This window comes from Callithrix jacchus, chromosome 9 (assembly GCF_049354715.1).
Source record: "Callithrix jacchus isolate 240 chromosome 9, calJac240_pri, whole genome shotgun sequence".
NCBI classification, from domain to species: domain Eukaryota; kingdom Metazoa; phylum Chordata; class Mammalia; order Primates; family Cebidae; genus Callithrix; species Callithrix jacchus.
In genome coordinates, this window is record NC_133510.1 from 125,784,905 (window position 1) to 125,800,088 (window position 15,184).

General features: G+C 40.8%; 1 protein-coding gene across 2 annotated transcripts in view; it reads left to right on the forward strand.

Annotated features, from left to right (window-relative positions):
• Nucleotides 1-15,184, forward strand: part of KNTC1 (kinetochore associated 1) — a 102,213-nt gene that overhangs the window by 71,955 nt on the left and 15,074 nt on the right. For both annotated transcript variants that reach the window (XM_035257977.3, XM_078337550.1), the window contains exons 44-52: nt 2,215-2,422; nt 6,846-6,935; nt 7,845-8,016; nt 8,109-8,167; nt 8,307-8,523; nt 10,319-10,392; nt 10,629-10,839; nt 11,031-11,140; nt 14,796-14,842. In XM_035257977.3, coding sequence (XP_035113868.2) covers nt 2,215-2,422; nt 6,846-6,935; nt 7,845-8,016; nt 8,109-8,167; nt 8,307-8,523; nt 10,319-10,392; nt 10,629-10,839; nt 11,031-11,140; nt 14,796-14,842 — 1,188 coding nt within the window. The remainder of the gene's footprint in view (nt 1-2,214; nt 2,423-6,845; nt 6,936-7,844; nt 8,017-8,108; nt 8,168-8,306; nt 8,524-10,318; nt 10,393-10,628; nt 10,840-11,030; nt 11,141-14,795; nt 14,843-15,184) is intronic.

Below are 15,184 nucleotides of genomic sequence, written 5' to 3' on the forward strand. Positions count from 1 at the left end.
TTTTAGTAGAGACAGGGTTTCCCCATGTTGAACAGGCCTGTCTCGAACTCCTGACCTCAGGTGATCTGCCTTCCTCAGCCTCCCAGAGTACTGGGATTATAGGTGTGAGCCACTGTGCCCGGCATAGATAAGCTGTATAACCAGCCTCTTATTGGTGGATTGTTGAGTTGTTGTCAGTTTATTTTATTTATTTGTTTTAATTTTTGTGGATACACATTAGGTTTATATATTTATGGAGTTCCTGAGATATTTTGATATAGGCATGCAACGCATAATCATTACATCAGGGTAAATAGGGCATCCATCACCTCAAGCATTTATTATTTCTGTTACAAACAATCCAATTATACTCTTTTGGTTACTTTAAAATGTACAATAAATTATCTTTGACTGTAGTCACCCTGTTGTACTATCAAATACTAGGTCTTATTGATTCTAACTGTATTTTTGTACCCATTAACCATCCTATTTCCCCTCTCCCCTCACTTTCCTTCCCGGTCTCAGGTAACCATCATTCTACTCTCTGTCTCCATGAATTCAGTTGCTTTAATTTTTATCTCCCAAAAATAAGTAAGAGCTAAAGTCCTACTCATAGCTTGGGAAAAAGAAGAAAAAAAGTGAGAGCTTTTGAAACTTGTCTTTGTGTGCCTCCTTTATGTCACTTAACAGAATGACCTCTGGTTCCATCCATGCTGTTGCAAATGACAGAATCTCGTTCTTTTTTCTGGATGAATAGTATTCCACTGTGTTTATGTACTACATTTTCTTTATTCATTTGTCTGTTGATGGACACTTAAGTTGCTTCCAAATCTTAGGTATTGTGAATAGTTGCTGCAATAAACATGAGAGTACACATCTCTGATACATTGATTTCCTTTATTTTGGGTATATACCTAGCAGTGGGATTGCTGGATCATATAGTAGTTCTATTTTTAGTTTCTGAGGAACCTCTAAACTGTTCTCCACAGTAGTTGTCCAACAGTGTACAAGGGTTCTCTTCTTCTCTCCATTCTCACCAGAATTTGTCATTGCTTGTCTTTGATAAAAGCCTTTTTTTTTTTTTTTTTTTTTTTTTTTTTGAGATGGAGTTTCGCTCTTGTCACCAGGGCTGGAGTGCAATGGCACCATCTCAGCTCACTGCAATCTCCCCCTCCTGGGTTCAAGCAATTCTACTACCTCAGTCTCCTGAGTAGCTGGGACTACAGGCGCACGCCACCATGCCCAGCTAATTTTTTTGTATTTTTTAGTAGAGACGGGGTTTCACCATGTTGGCCAGGATGTTCTCGATCTCGACCCCGTGATTCGCCCACTTTGGACTCCCAAAGTGCTGGGATTACAGGTGTGAGCCACCGCGCCCATCCTGGTTTGTTGATTCTTAAAAAAATCTATTTATTTATTTGTTTATTTATGTTTTTGAGACAGAGTTTTGCTCTTATTGCCTAGGCTGGAGTGCAGTGGTGCGATCTTGGCTCATCTCAACCTCTGCCTCCCGGGTTCAAGCCTCCAAAGTAGCTGGGATCATAGGCATGAGCCATCATACCTGGCTATTTTTATATTTTTAGTAGAGACAGGGTTTCACCATGTTAGCCAGGCTGTTCTTGAACTCCTGACCTCTTGAGCCACCATGCCTGGCCAAAATTTTATTATTTATTTTTTAAATTTTTTGTTTGTTTTTGAGACAGAGTCTCATTCTGTCACCTAGGCTGGTGTGCAGTATCATGATCTTGGCTCACTGCAACGTTTGCCTCCCAGGTTCAAGTGATTCTTGTGTCTCAGCTCCGAAGTAGCTGGGATTATAGGCGCATGCCACCACTTCTGACTTACATACCTATTTATTTAAAGACAGAGTCTCGCTCTGTCACTCAGGCTGGAGTGCAGTGGTACAATCTCAAGTCACTGTAACCTCTGCCTCCTGGATTCAAGCGATTCTCCTGTCTCAGCCACCTGAGTAGCGAGGATTACAGGTGCACACTGCCACACCTGGCTAATTTTTTCTCTGTTGGTATAGATGGGGTTTCACTGTGTTGCCCAGGCTGGTCTCAAACTCCTTAGCTTAGGCAATTCACCCATCTCGACCTCCCAAAATGCTAGGATTATAGGTGTGAGCCATTGTGCCTGGCCTAATTTTTGTTCTTTTAGTAGAGATGGAGTTTCACCATGTTGGCCAGGCTGGTCTCAAATTCCTGATTGGTGTTTATTGAATGCTTCTTTTAGCACGTTTCAGTTGGACTGTGATGCGGCTCTTCAGCTCTTCATTGAAACGCTGCTCCACAACACGAATGCCAGCCAAGGCCAGGGAGATGCAAGCATGGAGTCTGCAAAGCAACGGCATCCCAAACTCCTGGCCAAAGCCCTCGAGATGGTTCCTTTACTGACGAGCACTAAAGATTTGGTCATCAGTCTTAGTGGAATACTACATAAGGTAGACGCACGGTGAAATGAATCGGGTCATCTCAGTTATTTCTCCCACCCTTAGCTAATTATATACATTTAGTAATAAATTGGAAGTGTAAGTCTATATTTTTATCAACTTTTCATTTGAAATATTCTCTAGATTTCTATATTTTTAATACAGTTAAATATAATTTTCCTGTTTCTAAAAATAGAAATAGCTTTTCTTCCCCATATCTTTGAAACCCTTACACATTCTTGGCCAGGCGTGGTGGCTCACGCCTGTAATCCCAACACTTTGGGAGGCCGAGGCAGGCGGATTGCCTGAGCTCAGGAGTTTGTGACTAGCCTGAGCAACATGGTGAAATCCCGTCTCTACTAAAAAATATATAAAAAATTAGCCAGGCGTGGCAGCATGATCATGTAGTCCCAGCTACTCGGGAGGCTGAGGCAAGAGAATTGCTTAAACCCAGGACGCAGAGGTTGCTGTAAGCTGAGCTCACACCACTGTACTCCACCCTGGGCGACAGATCGAGACTCCGTCTCAAAGAAAAAAAGAAAACATTACACATTCTTTGAAGAGATTGGAACTAGAGAGAAATAAATAAAACAAAACAGGCAATTTCCCTATAACCCCACTCCCTAGAGATAAAAATGTTAGTAGTGTGGTGTAGTAACTATTCTATACTAAATACACTATTCTGTGACCCTCTTTTTTCACCTAACATGTTGTCATTACATGTCAGTACGTATACATCTAACTCAAAAGAAACAATTTCTTTTTCATAGTCCTGTAAGACATGTTTTTTTTTTTTTTTTTTTTTTTGAGACAGAGTCTCACTCTGTCACCAGGTGCCAGGCTGGAGTGCAGTGGCACAATCTCAGCTCACTGCAGCCTTCGGGTCACTGCAGCCTCCGCCTCCCGGGTTCAAGCAATTCTCTTGCCTCAGCCTCCCGAGTAGCTAGAACTACAGGCGCACGCCACCATGCCCAGATAATTTTTTTGTATTTTTAGTAGAGATGGGGTTTCACCATGTTGGCCAGGATGGTCTCGATCTCTTTTTTTTTTTTTTTGAGATGGAGTTTCAGGCTGGAGTGCAATGGCGTGATCTCGGCTCACCGCAACCTCCACCTCCTGAGTTCAAGCAATTCTCCTACCTCAGCCTCCCGAGTAGCTGGGACTACAGGCATGCGCCACCATGCCCAGCTAATTTTTGTATTTTTAGTAGAGACGGGGTTTCACCTTGTTGACCAGGATAGTCTCGATCTCTTGACCTCGTGATCCACCTGCCTCAGCCTCCCAACGTGCTGGGATAACAGGCTTGAGCCACTGCGCCCAGCCCCTTTTCTTTTTTTTGAGATAAGGTCTTGCTCTGTTGCCCAGGCTGGAGTGCAGTGGTGTAAATGTGACTCACTCAGCCTCTATGTCCTGGGCTTACTTAGTGATATTTCAGCCTCAGCCTCCCAAGTAGCTGGGATTACAGGCATGCACCATCATGCCTGGTCATTTTTGTATTTTTAGTAGAGGCGGGGTTTTACCATGTTGTTCAGTCCAGTTTCAAACTCCTGGCATCAAGGGATCCTCCTACCTTGGCCTCCCAAAGTGCTGGAAATACAGAGGTGAGCCACCATGCCCAGTGAAATGTTATTTTGACAGATACATAATTACTGTTCCACTATATGGATAAGGCATGCTGTATTTAAACAGCCTTTTTTGGATAGACATTTAAATTGTTTCTAATTTTTTTTTTTTTTTTTGAGATGAGTCTTACTCTCACTTAGGCTGGAGTGCTGTGTATGATGTTGGCTCATTGCAACCTCCACCTTCCATGTTCAAGCCATTCTCCTTCCTCAGCCTCCCAAGTAGCTGGGACTACAGGTGCATGCCACCACACCTGGCTAATTTTTTATTTTTAGTAGAGACAGGGTTTCACTGTGTTGGCCAGGCTGATCTTGAACTCTTGACATCAGGTGGTCTGCACGCCTCAGCCTCCCATAGTCCTGGGATTACAGGCGTGAATCACCTCACCTGGCCATTTTTAAAAAAATTTTTTTAGACGGTCTCACTGTTATTCAGGCTGGAGTGTAGTGGTGTGAACATGGCTCATGGCAGCTTTGACCTTGTGGGTTCAAGTGATCCTTCTTCTACCTCAGCCTCCCAGGTAGCTGAGACTACCATCCTTCTTATACCTCAACCTTCCAGGTAGCTGGGGGCATGCCACCATACCCCACTAATTTTTTAAAAATTTTTTGTAAATATGAATCTCACTATGTTGTCCTTGCTGGTTATTATAAATTGTTACAATTAATATCTTTATACATATTTTTATACTCTTGTCTGATTTGGTTTTTATTTTTTTATTTTTTTGGCCATCAGCTCCCACAGCATTTTTGGGGGGGGGAGGTTTAATTTTTTTTAAAGAGAAGGGGTGGTCTCACTATGTTGCCCAGGTTGGCCTCTAACTCCTGGGCTCAAGTGATCCTCCTGCTTCAGCCTCCTGAGTAGCTGGGACTACAGGGACTATGCCTGGCTTCTGCTGAGTATTTGTTTAGGAGATCTTCTAAAAGTTGGAATGTTTCATCACGGGGTAGTTTGATGGACAAATGAAGATAAATGGCAGAGAAATAAAATTCCTTTTTTTGTTTTAAGACTGAGTTTTACCCTTGTTGTCCAGGCTGCAATGTAATGGTGTAATCTAAAATGATTCTCCTGCCTGTCTCCCAAATAGCTCAGATTACAGGCACATGCCACCACACCTGACTAATTTTTTATTTTTAGTAGAGACAGGGTTTCACCATGTTGGCCAGGCTGATCTTGAACTTTTGACCTCAGGTGATCCACCCACCTTGGCCTCCAAAGTGCTGGGATTACAGGTGTGAGCCACCATGCTTGGCCCAGAAATAAAATTTTAAGCCTGCAATACATTTTTTGGTTTTATATTTTGCCTATAATTCACCAAAAATTATACATATTGCTCAAATTTTCTAGGTACAATATTTTATCTTCCCACTTTGTTCAATGTTGTTTTTTACGTGACTTTTGTTGGCATTTACAAAATAGGGCAGCCTGGGGAACATAGTGATAACTTGTCACTACAAAAAGTTTTTTTAAATTACCTGGGCGTAATGTTACATGGCTGTAGTCCCAGGTAGTTGGAAAGCTGAGGTGGGGAGGATTGCTTGAGCCTAGGAGGTCAAGTCTGCAGTGAGTTTTGATTGCACCACTGCACTCCAGCCTGGGTGACACAATGAGACTCTATCTCAAAAATAAAATAAAAAAGAAAAATGTGATGGTGTGTGGGTAGAAAGAAATAAAGAACAAAAGAAGACTTCCTTGCTTTGCTTTTTTTTTTTTTTTTTTTTTTTGAGATGAAGTATTACTCTGTTGCCTAGGCTGGAGTGCAATGGCATGATCTTAGCTCACTACAACCTCCACCTCCCGAGTTCAAGCAATTCTCCTGCCTCAGCCTCCTGAGTAGCTGGGACTACAGGCATGCACCACCAGATCGGCTAATTTTTGTATTTTTAGTAGAGATGGGATTTTGCCATGTTGGGCAGCCTGGTCTCACATGCCTGACCTCAGGTGATCCACCCACCTTGGCTTCCCAAAGTGTTGCGATTACAGGCATGAGCCCCATGCCCGGCCTGACTTCCTTTCTTTTTATGTTTATATATATATATATAGATGTCACACAATTTATTCTTGCACTATAGTATATAGTTGGAGCTAAAACAAAATCCTTTGAGAAACTTCTTTGGGGGTCCACAGTTTTAGTCATGTCATTTCTAAGAAAAGGATCAGTTTCTTTCTGTTCTAATTTTCCCATCATAAATTGAAGATATGGAACTTCAATTTCAAAATCTTATATAAAATTTTGTCCATATGCCTACTCTATCTTTTTAGTACCTTAAGAACTTCTTTTTTTTTGAAACAGAGTCTGGTTCTATTGCCCAGGCTGGGTGCAGTGGTGTGATCTCAGCTCACTGCAGCCTCTACTCACCAGGTTCAAGCCATTCTCCTGCCTCAGCCTCCCAAGTAACTGGGACTACAGGCACCTGCCATCACCCCCAGCTAATTTTTGTATTTTTGTTAGAGATGGGGTTTCACCGTGTTGGCCAGGCTGATCTCTAACTCCTGACCTCGGTGATCTACCCGCCTTGGCCTCCCAAAATGCTGGGATTTCAGGCAAGAGCATTCTTCTTTATTAAAACAATACTACCTTGTGCAGCTTTTAAAAACAGCCTTTGAGACCTTTTTTTAGCATGTATGTTTATCCTCACAGGTAATTTTAGCGGTGAGAAAACCGTAGCTCATTTTTAAGGGAGTAATTAATCTAAACATTGTAGTGCAATGAAATTTTTATATTTGTAATCTGTGCTGATGAATGTAATTGAATAAAACTTCAACATGGCAAAATCTTAACATGTTTTGATATATTTTGGTTTTTATACAGTTGGATCCCTATGACTATGAAATGATTGAAGTTGTCCTCAAAGTTATAGAACGAGCCGATGAAAAGATAACCAACATTAATATTAATCAGGTATAACATATATCAAAGATATAAAAATCATCTTTCTGCTCTTTGTGGATCATAAATTGTATCGTTATCCAGTGCCTTTCCAGATTATCTGTTGAACTCCTTTTAAATTCTGTGGTTCAGTTTAGGTTTTTAAAAATCTTTACAAAGGGAAAAAGATTTTTATGGCATTCATATTTTGTCACTTATCTTCCTCCTGTTTTTACTGTTTTGAGGTGATTTGAATAACCTCTCCTGCTGTTTAAGAGTATGAAGTCACTGCAGAACTAATTGTGAAGAATTAAGGAAACATTTGCCACGTAGGAAATGAAAAATGCCGTGGGGCTGAGAGTTAGGTCAGCTTTGTGTGTTAATGGATTGGTCCAAGAGATACTCAACTGTGTCTCAGTACTTTCATTAACTTCTTCATTATTTCTGAATTTTGGTTGTAGTAGCCTTATACTTTTTAATTTGATTTTAGAAAATAATACTTTAATATTATGTTAAGATTTACTATATAAGAAAACATATCAATTCAAAATGTTATGCAAGGTTGTCTAATATAAAACATAAACGTAAGAAAGATAAGGGTATAGAGAATTAATTTAGATCTGTAGCCTCTGTGCTTAAAATGAGATCAAATATTTTGAATTATATCTTAAACTGTGTGAAGAGCAGATAGTGAACTGTCAAGCTGTCATTTACCATTTACCAATGGTTTCTCTTCATATGATTTCTTTGATGATCATATATAAACTATGGTTTAGAAGAATAACATTAAAGGGAATACTAGAAAAGGTTTTGATCATCTTTCTGAAAACAAGATGGTCTCGGGAATGGAAACTTTCGATGATACAGTGTTAGATGGTTTTATGACAGTTTAGGACTGGGTTACTCTAACTGGACAGAAGTTTATATTTTATTTTAATATAGGCATTGAGTATTCTAAAACATTTGAAGTCATACAGAAGAATTTCTCCTCCCGTGGATCTAGAATATCAGTATATGTTGGAACATGTCATAACTTTGCCATCAGCCGCCCAAACTAGGCTGCCTTTTCACCTGATATTCTTTGGCACAGCACAGAACTTCTGGAAAATTCTCTGTATGTTTTTTTCTTTCTTAATAAATTTTACTGGATAGCTAAAATTTTTCAAAAATTTTTTACAAATCATACTCTCCTTGTTTCCTTTCTAGCTACAGAACTCAGTGAAGAATCTTTCCCAACATTGCTTTTAATTTCTAAACTAATGAAGGTAACTGATTAAAACTTTGTAAGACATTTCTGTATCCTATAATTAATTCTGATCCCATGTTAAAGATTTTTATGCTGCTTTCATGTAAAACCTTATATGTGAATATGTGCTTCAGCCATAACCTTCCTTTTCTTTGAAGTTCTCTCTGGACACTCTGTACGTGTCTACAGCAAAACATGTTTTTGAAAAAAAACTGAAGCCAAAGCTCCTGAAGTTAACACAAGCTAAATCCTCAACACTGATTACCAAGGAAATAACTAAGATCACACAGACCATCGAATCCTACTTACTCTCTATAGTCAACCCCGAGTGGGCTGTAGCTATTGCCATCAGCCTTGTCCAGGATATTCCTGAAGGTAAGAGCTCTTCTTTTAAAATTGTAGTTTAAAAAAAAATACTCCTTCTGCATCTTTAAGGAAAAGCAGGATGGTAGTTTTCAAATGTATGTGCCCGCTCTCTGTGCTATGGTGGTGCAGAATGCTGAAACACTCAAGTGCAGTGGTAACACTTGACAGGGACAGGGAGCAGGCACCTTCCAACTTGCCTCTTGTGCCTTCTTTAAGGTGTGACCTTTGCTAGAAATAGGCAGTGATTGGTACTTCTTAATATCTAATCACACTTTCAGTGATGAATCCCTACATAGTCTCACATAACCAAACAGATAACGCAAGTACAGGCACTTCCTGCTACATTTTTTTTTTCTTTTTTTGAGACATAGTCTCACTCTGTCACCTAGGCTGGAGTATAGTGGTGCAATCTCAGCTCACTGCAGCTTCCACCTCCCGGCTTCAAGCAATTCTTCTCCTGCCTCAGCCTGCCAAGTAGATGGGACTAGAGGCACGTGCCACCATGCCCAGCTAATTTTTGGTATTTTTAGTAGAGATGGGGTTTTGCTGTCTTGGCCAGGATGGTCTCAATCTACTGACCTTGTGATCCGCCCTCCTGAGCCTCTTAAAGTGCTGGGATTACAGGCGTGAGACACCGCGTCCAGCTCCTACATTTTTAGTTGTAACAAAAGTTGAAAATGACTTTTTAAAAAATGCTCAGGTCTGGCCGGGTGCAGTGGCTCACGCCTGTAATCCCAGCACTTTGGGAGGCTGAGGTGGGCAGATCATTTAAGGTCAGGAGATCGAGACCAGCCTGGCCAACATGGTAAAACCCATCTCTACTAAAAAAAAAAACAACACAAAAATTAGCCAGGCATGATGGCAGGTGCCTATGATCCCAACTACTCAGGTGGCAGAGGCAGAGAATTGCTTGAACTCAGGAGGCAGAGGTTGCAGTGAGTGAGCTGGATTGTGCCACTGCATTCCAGCGTGGGAGACAGTGAGACTCTGCCTCAAAAAAAAAAAAAATGCTCAGGTCAGGAACTGGTTAAAAAATAGGATGTATTCATAGAATAAAGTATTATGGGGCTGATTTGAAAAGACATCTAAGCTATAAAGTGAAAACAGCAAATTATACTAGAGTATATATGGTATTATCCATTAGGGTTAAGATGCACATGCATGCATGCGTGAATACAGACACACACACAAAACTCCTGGAAGGCATGTAAGAATCTAGAGAACAGGAATGGAAACTGATGAAAGGGCCTCTGTGGACTTTTTTTTTTTTTTTTTGACACGGAGTCTTGCTCTGTCGCCCAGGCTGGAGTGCAGTGGCGTGATCTCAGGCCAGTGCAACCTCTGCCTCCCTGGTTCAAGTGATTCCCCTACCTTAGCCTCCCAAGTAGCTGAGACTACAGGCGCCCGCCACCATGCCCAGCTACTTATTTATTTGTTTTTGAGATGGAGGTTTGCTTTTCTTGCCCAGGCTGGAGTGCAGTGGTGACTCTCAGCTCACCACATCTACCTCCCGCTTCAAGCAATTTTCCTGCCTCAGCTTCCTGAGTAGGTGGGATTACACCCCATACCCAGCTAATTTTGTATTTTTAGTAGAGATGGGGCTTCTCCATGTTGGCCCGGCTGATCCCAAACTCCTGACCTCAGGTGATCCACCTGCCTCGGCCTTCCAATGTGCTGGGATCACAAATGTGAGTCACTGTGCCCAGCCATGAGTATGCATTTTTGTAATTTTTAAAAACTTGCTATTTTGACCATAATACATTTTCTCGAAAAGATTGATTTACCTGTAAATTTTTTTTTTTAGGTTCCTTCAAGATGTCTGCCTTGAAATTCTGCCTTTATTTAGCTGAGAGATGGCTACAGAATATCCCATCACAGGTGTGTCTTAACTATCAGATTGATGGCATCTCTTCCTTCCTAATTAAATTGTACTAGCTTAGTTTACCTTCTCATGCTACCATAGTGCCTAAAATGAGAAAGAAGACCAAGGTTTTATATAGATGCTTAGGAACATAACTGAGGAAGGAGGGGATTGTGATCGATAAAGATGGATTCTTGGCTTCAACTGAGACTTATAAAGTAAGGTTTTCTTTTTGCTTGGAATTGTTTAAAAGGATGAAAAACATGAAAAAGCCGAGGCTTTGTTGAAGAAGCTTCATATCCAGTACCGGCGATCAGGCACAGAAGCTGTGCTCATAGCCCACAAGCTGAACACAGAGGAATATTTAAGAGTGATTGGAAAGCCAGCACATCTCATTGTCAGTCTCTACGAACATCCTAGCATCAATCAAAGAATTCAGAATTCATCTCGTGCAGATTATCCTGGTGAGAACAAAACTATTTTTTTGTTGTTGTCCAAGAAAGGCTATGATTTTGATTCCCAGTTTTACATATATATGTATGTGTGCTTGTATGTTACTTATATGTGTATGTATATACACATACACATATAAGTACTCAATATAAGTATTCAAAACTTGAGTTTTTCTTTTAATTCTTTATTTTGAATATCTTAGATATTCATACAGCAGCTAAAGAAATAGCTGAAGTCAATGAAATTAATTTGGAAAAAGTCTGGGACATGTTATTGGAAAAATGGCTTTGCCCTTCAACAAAACCTGGTGAAGTAAGTACTTGCTGGCCAAGGGTATCTGTTGTTGAGCATGCACCGATGGCTTCTCAGAGGCTAAATATCCCACACAATACGACCTTCTAATTAGGAGCACAGATTCTTCGAGAAAGAAACTTTTTTGGTTTGTTCTTTAAAGGTAGAACCTTGCTCTGTCACCCAGGCAAGTGCAGTGGTGCAGTCACAGCTCACTGCAGACTCAAACTCCTGGGCTCAAACAGTCCTCCCACCTCAGCCTCCCAAGTAGTTGGGACTACATGTGTGCATCACCATGTGTGCCTGTTTTTTTTTTTGGTAGTGATAAGGTGTCGTTATGTTGGCCAAGCTGGTCTCAAACTCCTGGCCTCAAGTGATTCTCCTGCCTCAATTTCCCAGAGTGCTGAGATTACAGGCATAAGCTACTGTGCCTTCTGTTCATTTTATTACCCTTTAGTATCTGATATTTTAATGAGGTTGTTTACTATTTTTTTTTTTTTTGAGACAGACTCTGTCACCCAGGCTAGAGTGCAGTGGCGTGATCTCAGCTCACTGCAGCCTCTGCCAAGGTTCAAGGAATTCTCCCTCCTCAACTTCCCAAGTAGCTAGGATGACAGGCATGTGCCACCATGCCCACCTAATTTTTTTAATCTTAGTAGAGATGGGATTTCACCATGTTGGCCAGGCTGGTCTCAAACTCCCAACCTCAGGTGATTCACCCGCCTCAGCCTGCCAAAGTGCTGAGATTACAGGCGTGAGCCACCACACCTGGCTGGAGATTGTTAACTTTTTGTTTAAATACTGTTTTGTAGCTGTTTTACTTTTCAGTTGATGATTTCAGATGCCATCTATATGAAAGAAGTGGCCTGTTCTTTTACTCAGATTTGTGTGATTAACTTTTTCTTTTGAAATAATATAAAATGTATAGAAAAGTACAAAAATAGTTAAAAAAAAGGAATTCCTACATATGCCTTTCACCCAGATCCATAAATTTTTAACATTTTGCCATATTTGCTTCATCTCTCCTCTATAATACTCTCATAATATTTTTCTGAATCATTGGAGAATAAATAGCATGTGGCCTGCCCCTTTGCCTCCTGAATATTTTAAGGGTACATTTCCTAAGAACAGAATTTTATCTTACCAACCATAATGTAATTTTCAGAATCAAAAATTTAATGGTGATATTATAATTGAATTTATGGTCCATTTTATAGTTACACTAGTGTCCTAATTATTTTTGTTTTATTTATTTATTTTTTAAGAGAGAGTCTTGCTCTGTCGCCCAGGCTGTAATGCAGTGGCTCAATCTCGGCTCACTGCAACCTCTGCCTCCCAGGTTCAAGTGATTCTCATGCCTCAGCCTCCTGAGTAGCTGGGACTACAGGCACATTCCACCACACCTGACTAATTTTTTGTATTTTTAGTAGAGGTGGGGTTTCACCATGTTAGCCAGGATGGTCCCGATTTCCTGACCTGGTGATTCACCTGCCTAAGCCTCCCAAAGTGTTGGGATTATAGGTGTGAGCCACCACGCCTGGCCCTAATAATGTTTTTTGTTTTTGATTTGAAATGGAGTTTTGCTCTGTCGCTTAAGCTGGAGTGCAATGACGGGATCTTGGCTCACTGCAGCCTCCACCTCCCTGGTTTAAGCAAGCCTCCGGAGTAGTTGGGATTACAGGCACATGCCCCCACGCCCAGCCTAATAATATGTTTTATAGCAGTTTTCTCCCCCAGATGTAGCCAGGATCTTGTCTAGGACTATGTTTTGCATTTATTGGTCATGTCTCTAGTCTTGTTTTTTTGTTTTTTTTTTTTTTTTGACAGTCTCATTTCATTGCCCAGGCTGGAGAGCAGTGATGTGATCTTGGGCTCACTGCAACCTCCACCTCGTGCGTTCAAGCAATTATCATGTCTCAGCCTTCCGAGTAGCTGGGATTATAGGCATGCGCCACCACGCTTGGCTAATTTTTATATTTTTAGTAGAGATGGGGTTTCACCATGTTGGCCAGGCTAGTCTGAAACTCCTGGCTTCACATGACCCTTCCACTTCGGCCTCCCAGAGTACTAGGATTACAAACATGAGCCACTGCACTCGGCCTTAGTCTCTTTTAATCTAGGGCAATTCTGTGACTTTTTCTTGTCTTATATGATATTGACATTTTTGAAGAATGTAATCCAGCTGTTTCATAAGCTGCCTTCCAATTTGGGTTTGTTTAATAATGCCTCGTGATTAGATTCGAATTATGTACTTTTAGCATCATGCCACCATGCCCAGCTAATTTTTTAATTTTAGTAGAGATGGGATTTCACCACATTGACCAGTCTGGTCTCGATCTGCCAACCTCAGGTGATCCATCTGCCTCAGCCTCCCAAAGTGCTGGTATTACAGGTGTGAGCCACTTTACCCGGCCACCATTAAGTTTTTAATTAGTAATTTTTATATCGTTTGGCATTTGATTCGACAAGGATTTTTGAAGTATTTACTAAGAGCATGGATTGTTCTTCAGTGGATACAGGAGTTCGAAGCATTTCTTGGCCACATAGAATATGTGGCTGACTCTTAGAAACCAGCCTTTACAGATGTTTTAACTTATATGTAAGTTCAAGATACACCCTAAAAGTTCCTCAAGGCCAGAAACTGCATGTATACATAGCACAGTACTTTGTAAGTCCCAATAAATATATACTGAAGTCACAAATGGCTCATTTAAAATTCATGGGGTCTTTTCCTTTTAAAAATTATCTGGGCCGACGGGCGCAGTGGCCCTGTAATCCCAGTACTTTGGGAGGCCAAGGTGGCTGGATCATCTGAGGTCAAGAGTTCGAGAGCAGCCTGGCCAACATGGAGAAACCCCCGTCTCTACTAAAAATACAAAAAAAAATTAGCTGGGCATGGTGGCGCGTGCCTGTAATCCCAGCTACTCAGTAGGCTCAGGCAGGAAAATCACTTGAACCAGGGAGTCGGAGGTTGCAGTGAACCGAGTGCTACTGCACTCCAGCCTGGTGACAGAGCCAGACTCCATCTCAACCAAAAAAATTATCTAATACTGGGCTGGGCAAAGTAGCTCATGCAAGTAATCTGAGCACTTTGGGAGGCCAAGGAAGGAGGATGTTTGAGGCCAGGGGTTTTAGACCAGCCTGAGCAACACAGCAAGACCCCCATCTGTACAAAAATTTTAAAAATTAGCCAGGTGCCATGATGTGCACCTGTGGTCCCAGCTACTCAGGAGGCTGAGGCAAGAGGATTGCTTGAGCACAGGAGGTTGAGGCTGCAGTGAGCTGTGGTTGTGCCACTGTATTCCAGCCTGAGTGACAGAGCAAGACCCTGTCTCCAAAAACAAAAATAAATCAAAATAAAAATTATCCGATGCATGTAAGCTCTAGGAGGACAGGAACATTCGCTTTATTTGCTCAGGCAATCCATGTACTTAGAATTGTGCCTATCATATAGTAAGTGCTCAGTGAATATTTGTTGAGTGAATGAATGTGAGTAAACTCATCATTTAAGCAAAAAAAAATCTTTCATAAAGTAATCATTTACATTATAATTTTTCTATGTAAACATAATCTTGTATATTAGGTTTTTTTAATCTAATAGATTTTCAGAGAGATGAATGAATGTTTAATCATAAACTTTTTTAGTTTTTGACCTGTTTTTCCTATTTTTTCCAAGAAACCATCAGAATTATTTGAACTTCAAGAAGATGAAGCCCTACGAAGGTACTCTTTTTCTTTACTAATATTCGTCTATGTTGTGGTACAAAATAGGAATCTTACCGTACATTTTTCAGCAGTTAATTTTTTAAAGGGCTTTCTGGATAAACTCGGGTCAGAGTTTATGAAATGAATCAGTCCATTGATGCATGGCTAGGACTCTCTCCAGTGGAAAACATCAGAGCCAGCCAAGATCTAAAATTTTTGAACTCTTATGAGGGCTGAGGGTTCCTAGCATACCTTTAGGTGAAAGATACCTCTCAAGCAGAAGAAAACTCTTTCTTAACTAGGACTTTAGCCCCAGACCCAGACTTTGGCCCTATATTAAATATAAATATAGGCATCTTT